This window comes from Poecilia mexicana, unplaced genomic scaffold, assembly GCF_051168715.1.
Source record: "Poecilia mexicana isolate PSO_F unplaced genomic scaffold, ASM5116871v1 scaffold_21, whole genome shotgun sequence".
Taxonomy (NCBI): domain Eukaryota; kingdom Metazoa; phylum Chordata; class Actinopteri; order Cyprinodontiformes; family Poeciliidae; genus Poecilia; species Poecilia mexicana.
In genome coordinates, this window is record NW_028263390.1 from 3,542,487 (window position 1) to 3,560,249 (window position 17,763).

The window sequence follows — 17,763 nt, forward strand, 5'->3', positions numbered from 1 at the left end:
CAACATTTTGGCAGTTTTTAGATGTGCCACAGGTACAAAACACCAGAGTCAAATGGCTTAATTGCCTTCTTATTGTGTAGATAAGTTCTCCAGAGTCCTGCTAATCACCTAATTATTGTATTTAGGTGTGATACAGCAGTGGCACATCTAAATGTTGCAGGACAGTGGCCCTCCAGGTCTGGAGTTTGACACCTGTGGCATAGATCAAGCCAATGGTCCAGCACAGCCACTCCCCCATTTTGCAGGCTACAGCCAAAAACTTAAAGAAAATGACCCCGCAGCTAAATAATGTTAACTCAAATGGCCTCCAGATTGTCCTGACAGTTTTAATGCTCGGTTAAAATGATAAACAGTCGTATATATCGTGATATCCAAACAAATGAAACAACACATTCAAAACATGTTAATGTAGTCCTTAGAAATGCTCTAGCTAGTTTGCCATTTGTTGCCAAGTGACTGATGATGACGTTGGTGACAAGCTTTACCCAGAATGCACCTGGAGACAATAAGGATGATTCATTTGTAGTTTTGTGTGTCATAAAGTTAAATATAAGAGCAAGTCATGTGGCACAACATTTTATTCAATATTTTACACTCACTATGTCACTAAAAATAGTCATTCTGGTAAGGTTTTTAGCAACCGTGAGTCAACAATGGGGCACCCTACTATATAACCTACTGGGGTATCATACACAGTTTTCAACGGGAGAGGGTTCTTGTTTTACAGTTTTTGTCAGATGTAATTAAAAAAAATGTATTCCTGAAGACATGTTCTGCCTCCCATGTGGGCCCCCTGTAGGTCCAGGCCAGGGTTCTGCTGCAACCCCTACCGTATCTGTTCCTCCTTCCCTATCTGTTCCTCCTTCCCTGATGTGATGTCAAAAATATGTTACAATTGTGGGAGGAACTGTCTGATGTTGATTTCTAAATCAACACCAAACTGAGTGTTGATTTAGACTGTTGGAGTTAATTTAGAAATCAACACTGGACTGGATTGCTTTTTGTTTAACTCTTTGGAACTCTTTAGTGAGTGTTAGAGAAACTAACACTCACTAACACTCATGTTGTTGAATTAACGCTGTATTTTTAACATACAACACTTACACTGGAAATCTGACACTTCCGAATTTGCTGTCAAGTAGTTGTTTCATTCAACAACATCATACACAATAAAAAAAAACTAATATTTATTCTTTTTTAGATTTAGCTTCTACTAATGCAACAACAACTACAACTTCTATGTTTTTGCTTGTCATTTTAGTAATGTGTAATACATGAATTTCAAACCGGGTCCCAAATTCAGTTCAAACTCAATATAATGCTACTGAACTGCTATTTTCACTGTTTATAATTGTAAACATTTGATTTTCGGAGTTCAGCACATGAAACTACAAATTTCTATTGTAAATGTTTCAATGTTGTGCGGTCCGAACTTTGTATGATACACAACTTATTATCTTAAACATAATGAACTATTATCTGTAAATCTTAAGTGTATGCTTGATACATAAAAGAGAAGGGAACACAATGATTTTCTATTGTCAACATTATGGCAACTAGAAAACAAGGTCCAAGGGTATCATATTTCCACAGACAGTGGAAAAAATGGGTACCCTAACACTGACTCTTACAGATTATTAGTAGAACAGGTGTGTAAAATTTAGCTAATCAACCAAAGCTGTGTTCAAGTAATCACTTATTAATAATTAATATAAACCTCAAGCCTGAAAACACATAACTGTAACAATCTGAATGTTCTAGATTCAATATCAGGGACTATCAGTGCTATTAATGCAGTGATGCCATCAGCAACACCAAGAGTTCACATGAAACTAATTGCAATTGTTTCTTTTTCAGCTTCAACTCTACCTCTTCCAACTTCAACAGCTGTAACAAGTAAGTCTCTAAGAAGTAGCTAAAAGATTATCTGTTAATGCCTATAAGAGCTATAGGCATTAAAACTATATGTTAAAACTGAGAAAAGTGTCAGTTTTAACACTTTTCTCCTCTAGATTCAACACAAGCCACCACTAATACAACAACACATCCGACAACAGCAGTGACAAGTGAGGTTTTCTACAAAGCAGTTACAGAGTAGCCTGTAGATTAGTTGAATAGATTAGACCTGAGCTCAATAAATAAATCAAGTTTATTTGTATAGCACATTCAGCAAGAAGGCAGTGCGAAGTACTTTAGATCATAAAAATACAAAATACACAGTTATAGAAGAGACCATAGTACATTTTACATTACATTACATTTTGCCAAGTCCCATCATTACACATCAAAATGTTGGTCAGTGTTTCACTTTATTGTTCAAAAGCAACTCTAAGCAGGTGAGTCAGTCAAGATTTAAAGCAGGGGTCACCAACTCCAGTCCTCAAGGGCTACCATCCTGCAACTTTTAGATTCACCTCTGCTCCAAAATGTCTGAATTCCCTCACCAACATTCATTCCTCTCTGCAATAGGCTGGAAACGAGCAGTTCATTTGATCCAGGTGTGTTTGAGCAGAGACATATGGAAAGCCATTTGCGCCAAAATTGAATAAATAAATAAATGGGTTAAATAAATAAAAAATGAGTAAAATAAATCAAAAAATGAAGTAAATGAGTGAAATAAATAAAAAATTTGTTAAATAAATAGTTTAGCTTTTTCATTAAACCAATTTTTAATTTATTTATTTTTCATATTATCAATTTCCCAATTTCTCTTTTTCATTTATCTATTTGTCATTTATCCCTTTATCCATTTACCCATTTTTCATTAATCTATTTTTCATTTGTCCATTTTTCATTTATCCCTTTATCTATTTACCCATTTTTCATTAATCTATTTTTTAATTTAACCGTTTTTCCATTTCCTATTTCCATTAACCCGATTTGCTATTTCCCACTTTCATTAATCAATTTCTCATATATCCCTTTTCTTACTTACCCATTTTCTTTTATCTATTTTTCATTTACCCATTTTTCATTAATCTCTTTATCTATTTACCCATTTTACATTAATCTATCTTTTAATTTAACCATTTTTCCATTTCCTTTTTCCATTAACCCGATTTTCCTATTTCCCACTTTCATTAATCAATTTCTCATATATCCCTTTTTTTATTTACCCATTTTCTTTTATCTATTTTTCATTTACCCATTTTTCATTAATCTCTTTATCTATTTACCCATTTTTCATTAATCTATCTTTTAATTTAACCATTTTTCCATTTCCTTTTTTCCATTAACCCGATTTTCCTATTTCCCACTTTCATTAATCAATTTCTCATATATCCCTTTTTTTATTTACCCATTTTCTTTTATCTATTTTTCATTTACCCATTTTTCATTAATCTCTTTATCTATTTACCCATTTTTCATTAATCTATCTTTTAATTTAACCATTTTCCATTTCCTTTTTCCATTAACCCGATTTTCTATTTCCCACTTTCATTAATCAATTTCTCATATATCCCTTCTTTATGTACCCATTTTTCTTTAACCTATTTTTCATTTAACTTTTGTTTGAAAAACTTTTAATTTTCCCATTTTCCAATTTCCCTTATTCATTTAGTATTTCCTTATTTTCTTATTTATCACATTCTATTTTCCCCGCTAAACTTAGGGGGGAAAATAAATGCAAATGAGGAGTGGCACGTCATCAGGCTACAACTTCCCCAATTGGTTGGTTAGCGTCACACCTACTTTGCTTTCAAGAAAGATGGCGACCTACTAACGGGTTATCTATAAGCATAAGCTCATTAACTTCATTAGAAAATAGTGTTATTACTCCTGACTTTATTTTTGTGTGGCCGCTCAGACAGAACGTGTTTCAGCTGGCGGCTCTGATGGACTCAGAGCTTCACCGTCGGGGGTTTTTATAGTTTGGACGAAGCGGCCGCTGAAGTTGGCTTACGATTGAAGGTTCAGGACGCCTTCGTAGCTACCAGCTGCGATTCAACTATAAGGAGCAGACTTGACTGTACATCGTAAGTGAACTGCAATATCCAGTGGCAGCTCTACGGAGCATCGAGCTGAAAGAATGACGGTGCCAAGCCTTGGAGATCTGCATCGGAGGCCATCTTTCAGACATGCACCGCTGCTGTCCGTCCAGGATCCTCCGGTTGCCCAGACGGTAAGCTAACGCTGATGTTTTCCAACTATAGTCATATTTGTAACCAAACTTGAGGCCAACAGGTGTACTTTTGACCGCCACCAGGTCAAAAGTACAGCTTGTTTTTGCAGCACATTCATTAATGTTTCTATCGTGTTTTTTTTCAGATGCTAAGCTGTCACAGCAGATCATCCTGCAGGCCTCTGGTCTCTGTTTCCAGTGGGCTCACAGCTTCAGGGTGACCAGAGACCTTCACCTTTCTGGAGCAGGAACACCCGGCCAAATGCACTGGTGACACATTTAATTTAAAAAATGTGGCTGTTCTTATAGCATTGATATGCAAGAACCATCTACTGTTTTTAATAATAAAAATATATATATTATGAAATCTGTGTTCCTTCTCATCTGTGTAGTTCTAATTTAATCAAATCTCATGTTTTCACATCCCAGAGACAATAAGATGGATAGTTTGTTTGTGGCTTTAACCCATTCATTCCAAATTTTTCCCAAACATGTAAATATGAAAATCCGATGTCATTGATAGCCCTTTGAACTAATCAGGGAAATAATTTTAAAAATTGTGGAAAAGTATGTAAAAAAGTGTGTTTTATGTTCGGTCACAATTGTGACCGGTGGGATAATATGGTGTTCTAATACTAAGATGAGCTAAAAGTGCTTTTTCCAAATAGACATGATCATAATATGTGAACATTGTTTCTTTAGTAGAATATATCTTGCCACAGCATTACTTTAGTGCAACATTTGCTCTGTAAAGTACAAATTTGACTATCAATATATTCTAAACCAAGGTAAATTTGAGTGCTTGAGTGTTTATGCATAATTATATTGAACTTCAGTCAGTTGTAGTGTCATCACAGTAACATAGATCATAAAGATAACATCTACAGTAGAGGCTTTCATTTATATTTCTGAAAATTATGAACATTTGTCACACTGTCATAAAGTAAAACTCAATAGACTTAGTCCAGGGGTCTCCGTCTCCAGGATTTAGGGCCTGTGTCATGCATCTTTTCCATCCGCCTCTGCTTCAGCACACCTGAATCAGGTGATAAGCAGGACTCTGGAGAACTGGACTGCATACTGAAAGGGTGATCCATTTAATTCAGGTGTGTTGGACCAGGAACACACCTGAAAGTTGCAGGATACCGGACCCCAAGGCCTGGAATCAAAGGAGAGTAGTATGGCTCCTTCTCACCATTTGGTGACTTTGGTTTTCTTCAATTTTAGGTTATTTCATCTCTTTCTTACTTTCCATGTTCTTTCTTGAAGCACTCAGTGTGCAATAAAACCTTGAATTTCTCCAACACATGGGTGGTGCAAAAGCAACAACTGGAACAACATCTCTGGAAACGACTCTTGCATTGACTGACCAGAAAGTGTCTTGGTTACATCTCGTCATAACTTGAAGAGAAGTGTCCATTTGAGATCTATTTCCATGACCTGCTGGCCTTATACCAAACCTTTGCATAAGATAATAAGCCATGATGAGCAAATCAGTTGCTCCTCCTACGACACATTTGTAAAATAATATCTGAAAGGTAAATGGCCTGTACTTGTGTAGTTCTTTATCAAGTCCAAATGACCTGAAAATGTTTTCACCACATTTAGTCATTCACCCATTCACACACACATTCACACACCGACAGCAGTAAGCTACTATATTGTAGCTACAGCTTGCCTGCCACAGTTTGACAGAAGTAAGGCAGTCATACACCGGCTCGTCCACCAGGGTCCTCTGAATACCACCGGCTGGCATGGTGGCTGAATTGTCCTCTTGATCAAGGTCACAACTACTGACACAAACAAAGTGGGGGTTCCAGCAGGCAACCCACCAGGTACAAGATAAACTCCAACCTCCTAGGCTACCGGCACCGTTTCAGGTGTGCTTTTGGTATGGACCATGTTGAGAACGAGAATCTCAATCGATGAATCATAATTTGTATTGACACACGGAGCATAAAATCAGCCAAGAAAAGCATTCAGACTTTACTTATTTTATTAACTTTCAGCGCTGAAAGGAGACGCTTTACCATTACATTAGAAGAGTTTCTAAAAAAGTCTGTGCAGCGTCTGAGGAGAAGGAGGAGGGTAGCTGATTATATGGACTGAAGACACTGCCTGAAATCACACCATGTCTCTGTGGCCTGATAAGTTTCTGTTTCTCGTGAGAAATGGACCTTAGTGTCTAACAGAATCAAAAATGTAACTCTTTACTATGGGCCCTTTGTCTAACAGCGTGTGACTCTTTCTCGGCCTTGGTAAAGCATCTCAACAACCACCATCACTTCTTGGACCTGACCATGACATTGAACCTTGAGGGGGTTTGGTCATAAAGGTCTACACCTCTCATGTGCTCATTGATCTAGTTGACATCAGTCTCTATATAATTCTTCATCTTTGTTTCCATTAGGAAAATATTGTTGTTTTTCTAGTGGATCAGCAGTTTCTCATCTTGTGTTGGAACCTCATTTGGATCCTCTTTAAAGGGTACATCAAAGAGACAGCTGTCCCTTCGTCATAAACTTTTGCAGGTGGTAACAGAGTACCACATGCCTGATGAAGGGTCAGATTATCCTCTTTTCCCATGAACTGATCATATGCATTCAAAATCAGGCATGGAAAATGGCCCATCTTCCCCTTATAGTCCATGTCTAAGCCATCACTATCAAAATCAGTAAGGGTTCCATTTTTCTCACAACTACATTGTTGTATGCTTTGTCTGGCTATAACAAAGTCCAACAAATCAAGAACCAAACTCAAAATTAATCTTAAAAAGGAAGAAGTTAGGAATTGGAAGAATATGGTATGTATTTAAATAAGTGGACCTATTGGTCAAACGTATTCTCCCACCTGTCACTATTATGACCGTCAACATGTTTACACATCCTGCTCACACACCTAACAAATTTTTATAAATGCAAAGGTGAATATCCTAACTAGACACTTTAAAGATGATGTGCACCAAAAATCTTTGTTGTATGTTTATTTAAACACACATTGCTATCCTCTTCTTTGGGAGGTTTGTGGCACTCTTTTTCTCGCCGAGGTGCAACCAAGATTTAATCAGCTCTAGTCATGTGATAATTTAGTCTAAACATGTGATACTGCATAAGTATTATCCAAACACTAAACTTTGAATGTTTGCTGAACATTAACTGAAAATTTAATCAGCAAGCTTTTTAGAGTCCTTGAAAGTGAAAAAAAAATTCATTTTTCCTCTGATGTTTGGGTGAACTCTTCTCTGCGGAGGTCGGCCATCTCTCTGGTTCTTCCTGAAGGAGATCCATCAGGAGTTCTGGTGCTGCTCACAGTGCAGACGGTTCTCCTCCCTGTTTGCCGTTGTCCCTCTCTCAGCCAGAATCTCCAGTCATTTTTCTTGATCCTTGAATAAACATAACAGAATATGTTCTGGGTGTTATTTATGATTCGTTTGTTAATTAAAACAATGTTTAATATAAAAATAAGATTAATTTATTTCCTTAACAATTCCTTCTCCTGTTCCCTCAGAAGGAAAGAGTTTAGGACTCACTAATTACATTTACTCAAATATAGTTGAGTAACTTTTTGAAACTCAAATGAAGTTTTAGGAGTACCGTTACTATGCTGAACTTTTTACTTTTACTCAGGTCATTTTATTATGAAGCATCACTATTCTTATTTAAACAAATTTTTTATTTTGTCTTTAAAAAACTAAAAATTCCGCTGAACTTTATATTTTGAGCCCTCTAATTGTGTAATTTTTTAAGATATGAAATAATTGATAACTTGATCAGTTACTCAGTACTTGTATACTTTTTACCAAATGCTTCTTTACTCATGTGTAATTTCTTATTCAGCTACTTTTTACTTAAACATGTAAGTAAGAGATAAACATGAGTAAAAACATGTTTGGAGTACAAATTATGGAACAGTAACCAAATGTTGAGGCACATATGTTGAACAAAAACAGGGAAACTAAGGTGGCCAAGTTATACATCCACAAAGAACTACTGAAATGAATAGTCATAATTACTTTATATGAATACGACATGTATGCATGTGGGCCACACTTGGCACATTTCAGGGATGTAACCAATAGGGACAGATTTTAGCAGGAGTTCAGCTTTTATCCATTCTGCATTCTGTACCCTCACTAAGGTCACTGTATTCAGGTAGTCTGTTTACAAACATCAGCGTTAATTTACCCCCATATTTTTTAAATTTTCACTGATTTCAGGCAGTGTCTTCAGTCCATATAATCAGCTACCCTCCTCCTTCTCCTCAGACGCTGCACAGACTTTTTTAGAAACTCTTCTAATGTAATGGTAAAGCGTCTCCTTTCAGCGCTGAAAGTTAATAAAATAAGTAAAGTCTGAATGCTTTTCTTGGCTGATTTTATGCTCCGTGTGTCAATACAAATTATGATTCATCGATTGAGATTCTCGTTCTCAACATGGTCCATACCAAAAGCACACCTGAAACGGTGCCGGTAGCCTAGGAGGTTGGAGTTTATCTTGTACCTGGTGGGTTGCCTGCTGGAACCCCCACTTTGTTTGTGTCAGTAGTTGTGACCTTGATCAAGAGGACAATTCAGCCACCATGCCAGCCGGTGGTATTCAGAGGACCCTGGTGGACGAGCCGGTGTATGACTGCCTTACTTCTGTCAAACTGTGGCAGGCAAGCTGTAGCTACAATATAGTAGCTTACTGCTGTCGGTGTGTGAATGTGTGTGTGAATGGGTGAATGACTAAATGTGGTGAAAACATTTTCAGGTCATTTGGACTTGATAAAGAACTACACAAGTACAGGCCATTTACCTTTCAGATATTATTTTACAAATGTGTCGTAGGAGGAGCAACTGATTTGCTCATCATGGCTTATTATCTTATGCAAAGGTTTGGTATAAGGCCAGCAGGTCATGGAAATAGATCTCAAATGGACACTTCTCTTCAAGTTATGACGAGATGTAACCAAGACACTTTCTGGTCAGTCAATGCAAGAGTCGTTTCCAGAGATGTTGTTCCAGTTGTTGCTTTTGCACCACCCATGTGTTGGAGAAATTCAAGGTTTTATTGCACACTGAGTGCTTCAAGAAAGAACATGGAAAGTAAGAAAGAGATGAAATAACCTAAAATTGAAGAAAACCAAAGTCACCAAATGGTGAGAAGGAGCCATACTACTCTCCTTTGATTCCAGGCCTTGGGGTCCGGTATCCTGCAACTTTCAGGTGTGTTCCTGGTCCAACACACCTGAATTAAATGGATCACCCTTTCAGTATGCAGTCCAGTTCTCCAGAGTCCTGCTTATCACCTGATTCAGGTGTGCTGAAGCAGAGGCGGATGGAAAAGATGCATGACACAGGCCCTAAATCCTGGAGACGGAGACCCCTGGACTAAGTCTATTGAGTTTTACTTTATGACAGTGTGACAAATGTTCATAATTTTCAGAAATATAAATGAAAGCCTCTACTGTAGATGTTATCTTTATGATCTATGTTACTGTGATGACACTACAACTGACTGAAGTTCAATATAATTATGCATAAACACTCAAGCACTCAAATTTACCTTGGTTTAGAATATATTGATAGTCAAATTTGTACTTTACAGAGCAAATGTTGCACTAAAGTAATGCTGTGGCAAGATATATTCTACTAAAGAAACAATGTTCACATATTATGATCATGTCTATTTGGAAAAAGCACTTTTAGCTCATCTTAGTATTAGAACACCATATTATCCCACCGGTCACAATTGTGACCGAACATAAAACACACTTTTTTACATACTTTTCCACAATTTTTAAAATTATTTCCCTGATTAGTTCAAAGGGCTATCAATGACATCGGATTTTCATATTTACATGTTTGGGAAAAATTTGGAATGAATGGGTTAAAGCCACAAACAAACTATCCATCTTATTGTCTCTGGGATGTGAAAACATGAGATTTGATTAAATTAGAACTACACAGATGAGAAGGAACACAGATTTCATAATATATATATTTTTATTATTAAAAACAGTAGATGGTTCTTGCATATCAATGCTATAAGAACAGCCACATTTTTTAAATTAAATGTGTCACCAGTGCATTTGGCCGGGTGTTCCTGCTCCAGAAAGGTGAAGGTCTCTGGTCACCCTGAAGCTGTGAGCCCACTGGAAACAGAGACCAGAGGCCTGCAGGATGATCTGCTGTGACAGCTTAGCATCTGAAAAAAAACACGATAGAAACATTAATGAATGTGCTGCAAAAACAAGCTGTACTTTTGACCTGGTGGCGGTCAAAAGTACACCTGTTGGCCTCAAGTTTGGTTACAAATATGACTATAGTTGGAAAACATCAGCGTTAGCTTACCGTCTGGGCAACCGGAGGATCCTGGACGGACAGCAGCGGTGCATGTCTGAAAGATGGCCTCCGATGCAGATCTCCAAGGCTTGGCACCGTCATTCTTTCAGCTCGATGCTCCGTAGAGCTGCCACTGGATATTGCAGTTCACTTACGATGTACAGTCAAGTCTGCTCCTTATAGTTGAATCGCAGCTGGTAGCTACGAAGGCGTCCTGAACCTTCAATCGTAAGCCAACTTCAGCGGCCGCTTCGTCCAAACTATAAAAACCCCCGACGGTGAAGCTCTGAGTCCATCAGAGCCGCCAGCTGAAACACGTTCTGTCTGAGCGGCCACACAAAAATAAAGTCAGGAGTAATAACACTATTTTCTAATGAAGTTAATGAGCTTATGCTTATAGATAACCCGTTAGTAGGTCGCCATCTTTCTTGAAAGCAAAGTAGGTGTGACGCTAACCAACCAATTGGGGAAGTTGTAGCCTGATGACGTGCCACTCCTCATTTGCATTTATTTTCCCCCCTAAGTTTAGCGGGGAAAATAGAATGTGATAAATAAGAAAATAAGGAAATACTAAATGAATAAGGGAAATTGGAAAATGGGAAAATTAAAAGTTTTTCAAACAAAAGTTAAATGAAAAATAGGTTAAAGAAAAATGGGTACATAAAGAAGGGATATATGAGAAATTGATTAATGAAAGTGGGAAATAGAAAATCGGGTTAATGGAAAAAGGAAATGGAAAATGGTTAAATTAAAAGATAGATTAATGAAAAATGGGTAAATAGATAAAGAGATTAATGAAAAATGGGTAAATGAAAAATAGATAAAAGAAAATGGGTAAATAAAAAAAGGGATATATGAGAAATTGATTAATGAAAGTGGGAAATAGGAAAATCGGGTTAATGGAAAAAAGGAAATGGAAAAATGGTTAAATTAAAAGATAGATTAATGAAAAATGGGTAAATAGATAAAGAGATTAATGAAAAATGGGTAAATGAAAAATAGATAAAAGAAAATGGGTAAATAAAAAAAGGGATATATGAGAAATTGATTAATGAAAGTGGGAAATAGGAAAATCGGGTTAATGGAAAAAGGAAATGGAAAAATGGTTAAATTAAAAGATAGATTAATGTAAAATGGGTAAATAGATAAAGAGATTAATGAAAAATGGGTAAATGAAAAATAGATAAAAGAAAATGGGTAAGTAAGAAAAGGGATATATGAGAAATTGATTAATGAAAGTGGGAAATAGCAAATCGGGTTAATGGAAATAGGAAATGGAAAAACGGTTAAATTAAAAAATAGATTAATGAAAAATGGGTAAATAGATAAAGGGATAAATGAAAAATGGACAAATGAAAAATAGATTAATGAAAAATGGGTAAATGGATAAAGGGATAAATGACAAATAGATAAATGAAAAAGAGAAATTGGGAAATTGATAATATGAAAAATAAATAAATTAAAAATTGGTTTAATGAAAAAGCTAAACTATTTATTTAACAAATTTTTTATTTATTTCACTCATTTACTTCATTTTTTGATTTATTTTACTCATTTTTTATTTATTTAACCCATTTATTTATTTATTCAATTTTGGCGCAAATGGCTTTCCATAGAGACACATCTAAAAGTTACAGGATGGTATCCCTCAAGGACTAGAGTTGGTGACCCCTGATTTAAAGGAACACTGTTTCAGCTGTTTTGCAGTTTTCCAAAAGTTTCACAGGGAAACACTGACACCAAATATTCTCACCTATAATGCAAATTAAATTAAATTCAATTAGCTGGATGAAAGAGATACTTCAACTTGACCAATCAGAAGATGCCATATACTCAGTGTCCATACCTATATTTTTCTGCTCTTTCTCATAAGTTAATCAGAAATTAAGTGAGTGCCTGACTGTACCTGAAAGCTGTGAGAATAAACACTCGCCACACAATCATAATTCTTGCATTTCTCAAAGCTGGATATAGTCACTAGCTAGTTAAATTGGAGAGGATAATCTTGGTTCTAACATTTTTTCTCCTCTAGATTCAACAGCAACTTCTACTAATGCAACAACTACTACAACTCCTGTGACTTCACTGTTTACAAGTAAGGGATTAGGTGTTACTTTTGCTTGTTGTTGTAGTAATATGTAATACATGTAAAACTGGATTCAGTTCAATCTTAATATACAATTCTACTAAATAGCTCTTTTCACTGTACAATTGTAACAGTGAATAGATTTGATTGTCAGAGTTCTGCACATCAAACTACACACTTCTAATGTCAGTGCTTTAATGCTCGTGTTAGTCAGTTCTAATACTTTTTTTCTAATAAAGATTCAACAACCCCTGTTACTAATGCAACAACTACACCACCTGGTACCACACCTGCCAGAACATCTGCTACCACGCCTGCAATAACACCTGCAACTACAACACCTCCTACCACAACACCTCCTACCACAACACCTCCTACCACAACACCTGCAACTACAACACCTCCCACCACAACACCTGCAACTACAACACCTGCAACTACAACACCTCCCACCACAACACCTCCCACCACAACAACTCCCACCACAACAACTCCCACCACAACACATCCCACCACAACACCTGGAACTACAACACCTGGAACTACAACACCTGGAACTACAACACCTGGAACTACAACACCTGGAACTACAACACCTGGAACTACAACACCTAGAACCACAACACCTGGAACCACAACACCTGGAACCACAACACATCCCACTACAACACCTGGAACTACAACACCTGGAACTACAACACCTGGAACTACAACACCTGGAACTACAACACCTGGAACTACAACACATCCCACCACAACACATCCCACCACAACACCTGGAACTACAACACCTGGAACTACAACACCTCCTGCCACAACACCTGCAATAACATCTGCTGCCACACCTGCTGGAACACCTCCTACAACAACACCTCCTACCACACCTGAAACAACACCTGCTACAAGTAAGGGTCTCTATATTAATGTGGCTCTTTGTTCTCTGGTTGATAGTGGGCTGCAACTTAAAAATGGGGTTTAGTAAGGTGGTGGAGCAGTTCTTTCTGAAAATCCTGTACATTTGTCTTCAAACATAGTGCCAATGTCAGTTTGCAGTATTAACTCTTTGTTTTGCAGTTTTAACAACCGAGTCCACAACAAGACCTAACACAACAATCCCCTCAACAACTACAGAGATAAGTAAGGCCTGCTTTCCAACCTCCAAACTTGTTACAAGAATGGAGCTTTAATTGGCATTATCTGAATTATGTTTGCTTCTTCAGTACTTGTGGTAAACTTGCAATAATGAAAATTCTAACATACCATTCTTATTCTTGTGCTTAAATGGGACAAGATTGTTGAGAGGACATCAAATATGTCCCGATAGGCAGGCAGAACAACAGCAGTTACACATGCCTGTAAGATTCTGAGCATATAAACCAGCAAATCTGAGAAACAAATCTGACCTGTGCTTTGAGAAAAATTTATGTTTTTAAAATCTATTTTGTATGGGTCAGATTCTGGGGGTTCTCCATTCTCTACATTCTTCTTCCTTTAGACAGAAACCTGAAAGTGGTAACTGTTTTCAGGTTCAAAATGTGATAACTGCTACAGTTATCACATTGTCCCTCCTGTTTTTTCATTTCTTTTATTTCTCTCTTTGCAGTTCCAGTCTTGCAGTACCAGCTTTCCTTTGTGCTGACAACCACAGATTTTACAGCTGTAGAAGAACTGAGAAACATGACCTACCCCATTGTCGCCTCCAGTCTTATACAAATCGATGATGTAGAAATCTCTACAGGTACACAGCTTAGCATCAGCACTGTTGATAGATCTCATTAGATGATATTGTTTTACTGATGAAACAGCCTGTCTCGTTTTCAGTGTGCTCTCCCAATAATACCAGCTACCAGTGCAGATGTGAGGATCAGTATGGCTGGCCTTGTGACATGTGCTCCACTTACGGCCAGTGCAGCAACGTTCAAGGCAATACTTGTGGATGCATCAATGCACTTCTTCCAAATAATACTTACTGCCAGCCACTATCAGGTGGGAGTAGCAAGTTTTATTTTACTTGGTTATTTAATTATTTGATCAGTTTTACTTGATTAAAAAAATTCTCTTTCAACAGATCTTGGTTCCTGCCCGACACAATCACCAACAACTGGTGAGAAATACTATACTCTTCTTTATACAATATTGTTTTCAACCTGTATGTTAGAACTAATTGGAAACTTTATTGGATATTGTCTATTTTAACTAATTTAATATAACATAGTACTGATATATTCTTTGTTGTGTAAATGTTCCAACAAGAAAATATTTTTGACAGATATTCACATATGCAGTTTGTAGAGTAAGTTTTTCAACTGAAATATATTTCTTCGTGTATATTTCAATAATATTAATTTTATTATCATAATATAATAATATTAATTATAATAAAAGCAATATTATTATTAATGATAATAAAATAACATTATTATTTATTATTACTGTTATTATTATTATTATTATTATTATTATTATTATTACTATTATTATAAACAATAATATTTAGGCAGTATTACTATTACGTTTTTGAGGAGTTATTTAGCAAAACCATCAAGTTGATCAATATCTCTAATGTATCTATTTTTGTAGCAATAATAATGACTCCAAATACATCTTAAAATTATTTGAGGTACACTTTATTGACAATGGGAATGTCAACTGAACTTCTGTTTGTTATAAACAAATACATGAATATTTCAGTCCATTATTTGTTCCAAATGCAGAGCTGAGTGTTGCATTAACAATCATCACATATGCAACCAAGGAATGTCTTTTTTTGCATATATACTCTGCAAAATTCTATTGATGCAAAATTAGTCACAACATTTACATTAAAATATTTTTTATATTCAACATCAGCTGCAACAACAATGATAGATACAACAACAGCTGGAACAACGTTGCCGAATACAACAGCTGGAACAACGTTGCCGAATACAACAGCTGCAACAACGTTGCCGAATACAACAGCTGGAACAACGTTGCCGAATACAACAGCTGGAACAACGTTGCCGAATACAACAGCTGCAACAACGTTGCCGAATACAACAGCTGCAACAACGTTGCCGAATACAACAGCTGGAACAACGTTGCCGAATACAACAGCTGGAACAACGTTGCCGAATACAACAGCTGGAACAACGTCGCCGAATACAACAACAGCTGGAACAACGTCGCCGAATACAACAACAGCTGGAACAACGTCGCCGAATACAACAACAGCTGGAACAACGTCGCCGAATACAACAACAGCTGGAACAACGTCGCCGAATACAACAACAGCTGGAACAACGTCGCCGAATACAACAACAGCTGGAACAACGACGTTGAATACAACAGCTGGAACAACGACGTTGAATACAACAGCTGGAACAACGACGTTGAATACAACAGCTGGAACAACGACGTTGAATACAACAACAGCTGGAACAACGTCGCCGAATACAACAACAGCTGGAACAACGTCGCCGAATACAACAACAGCTGGAACAACGTCGCCGAATACAACAACAGCTGGAACAACGACGTTGAATACAACAACAGCTGGGACATCGACGTTGAATACAACAACAGCTGGAACATCGACGTTGAATACAACAACAGCTGGAACAACGGCGTTGAATACAACAACAGCTGGAACAACGGCGTTGAATACAACAGCTGGAACAACGGCGTTGAATACAACAACAGCTGGAACAACGGCGTTGAATACAACAACAGCTGGAACAACGGCGTTGAATACAACAACAGCTGGAACAACGGCGTTGAATACAACAACAGCTGGACCAACGGCGTTGAATACTACAACAGCTGGACCAACGTCGCCGAATACAACAACAGCTGGACCAACGTCGCCGAATACAACAACAGCTGGACCAACGTCGCCGAATACAACAACAGCTGGACCAACGTCGCCGAATACAACAACAGCTGGACCAACGTCGCCGAATACAACAATAGTTGTATTAGGTAAGGGACTTTTATTAATCAATAGATAAGTTTTCTTAAAATGCATTTGTTTTATGAAATTTTAAATCAGGGTCGAAGGAGATCTTCGGCAATAACGAAACCAAACGCTGTTTCTGCTAGAATTAAATGTGCTCGATTTATTCCCCACAGAATACAGTACAAAACACTCTATGACTAAACACGTGATGCTCGATTCATTCAGGTTACCAGCGCTTACGTCGTGAAACTTGCCGTTAGGTCCAAAGATAACTTCAGTTTTGTTTCTGTTCAGCTCGACAAAGTTTTGGCACATCAACACATTTATCTGCATCTGTTCAGTGATTGGATGGGTTCAGTCACCTGGTGACATCGTAATGTAGAGCTGTGTAGCATCTCCTTAGCTATGGTAGCTAATCGTCTTCCCTTTTATAACCTGAGCAAGTGGGAGCATAGAGATATTAAATAAGGATCTTAAGATTCTCATCGAAGTTCTCTTTGATGAGAAGGTTCCTATTGAAACAAAGAAATCTCTGTTCCATATGTAAAATTCGAATCAGTTGAGTACTGAAGTACTGAACCAGAGAATCCTACCCAACTCTCCAGTCGTTCCAATATAATGTCATGGTTAACAGTGTCAAAGCTGCACTGAAGTCCAACAGAACCAGCACTCTGGTTCTTTCACAGTGTGGGTTCATATGAATGTCCTTAAACACTTTGACGAGGGCAGCCTCAGAACTTACGTCAGTGTTTGGGTTAGTAATTATTAGTACGTGTAATGAATAATTCATTAAAGATTGAACTATTAATAAATTTATAATTCTTTAGTTAAATCATGGCACCAATTCCAGCACATCTGCAATCAATAAGCTGAAACAATGAATTCAGATCGTCGGCAGAAGAAACTCTTCATAGAACAGGGAATGATGCAGTAATTAAGAAAATCCCCTCTATCTGGTAATACATAAACCCATTGCTCAACTGTGTCTATGAAGGCTGTGCTGTGGTGGCGCAGGGGCAAAGCCACGAGGCCTTAGTCCTCATGGCAGTGGTCGCAGGTTTGATTCCCGGCCTGGCAACATTTGTCGCATGTCTTCCCCCTTCTCTCATTACCCACTTTCCTGTCAGACTACTTTCAAATAAAGGCCACTAGACCCGACAAAGCTTTTTTGAAAAAAAAAAAAACAAAAAAAAAAACAAACAAAACAAAACTGTGCCTATGGACTCAGATTTATAGAAATGTCTAAAATGTCTTTGTATCCAAAAAAAGTTAAAGTTCCTTTTAATGTTTGT

At 37.2% G+C, this 17,763-nt stretch overlaps 1 protein-coding gene and 2 long non-coding RNA genes across 4 annotated transcripts in view; 2 read left to right on the forward strand and 1 right to left on the reverse strand.

Moving 5' to 3' along the window:
* Positions 1–17,763, forward strand: part of LOC106908073 (uncharacterized) — a 110,347-nt gene that overhangs the window by 18,587 nt on the left and 73,997 nt on the right. Inside the window, exons 16-24 of one of the 2 annotated variants that reach the window (XM_088001818.1) lie at positions 1,858–1,896; positions 2,013–2,066; positions 12,481–12,543; positions 12,774–13,439; positions 13,609–13,671; positions 14,138–14,272; positions 14,356–14,520; positions 14,603–14,638; positions 15,385–16,494. In XM_088001818.1, the coding sequence (XP_087857944.1) occupies positions 1,858–1,896; positions 2,013–2,066; positions 12,481–12,543; positions 12,774–13,439; positions 13,609–13,671; positions 14,138–14,272; positions 14,356–14,520; positions 14,603–14,638; positions 15,385–16,494 (2,331 nt within the window). The remainder of the gene's footprint in view (positions 1–1,857; positions 1,897–2,012; positions 2,067–12,480; positions 12,544–12,773; positions 13,440–13,608; positions 13,672–14,137; positions 14,273–14,355; positions 14,521–14,602; positions 14,639–15,384; positions 16,495–17,763) is intronic. The other variant, XM_088001819.1, reaches the window with a different exon arrangement.
* LOC148152999 (uncharacterized) lies at positions 2,960–4,490 on the forward strand. The gene is made up of 2 exons (XR_015761766.1): positions 2,960–4,123; positions 4,270–4,490. It is a non-coding gene; the product is annotated as an uncharacterized LOC148152999 (long non-coding RNA).
* LOC148153000 (uncharacterized) lies at positions 10,091–11,606 on the reverse strand. Its single transcript, XR_015761767.1, has 2 exons — positions 10,458–11,606; positions 10,091–10,311 (listed from the first exon to the last, which is right to left on the reverse strand). It is a non-coding gene; the product is annotated as an uncharacterized LOC148153000 (long non-coding RNA).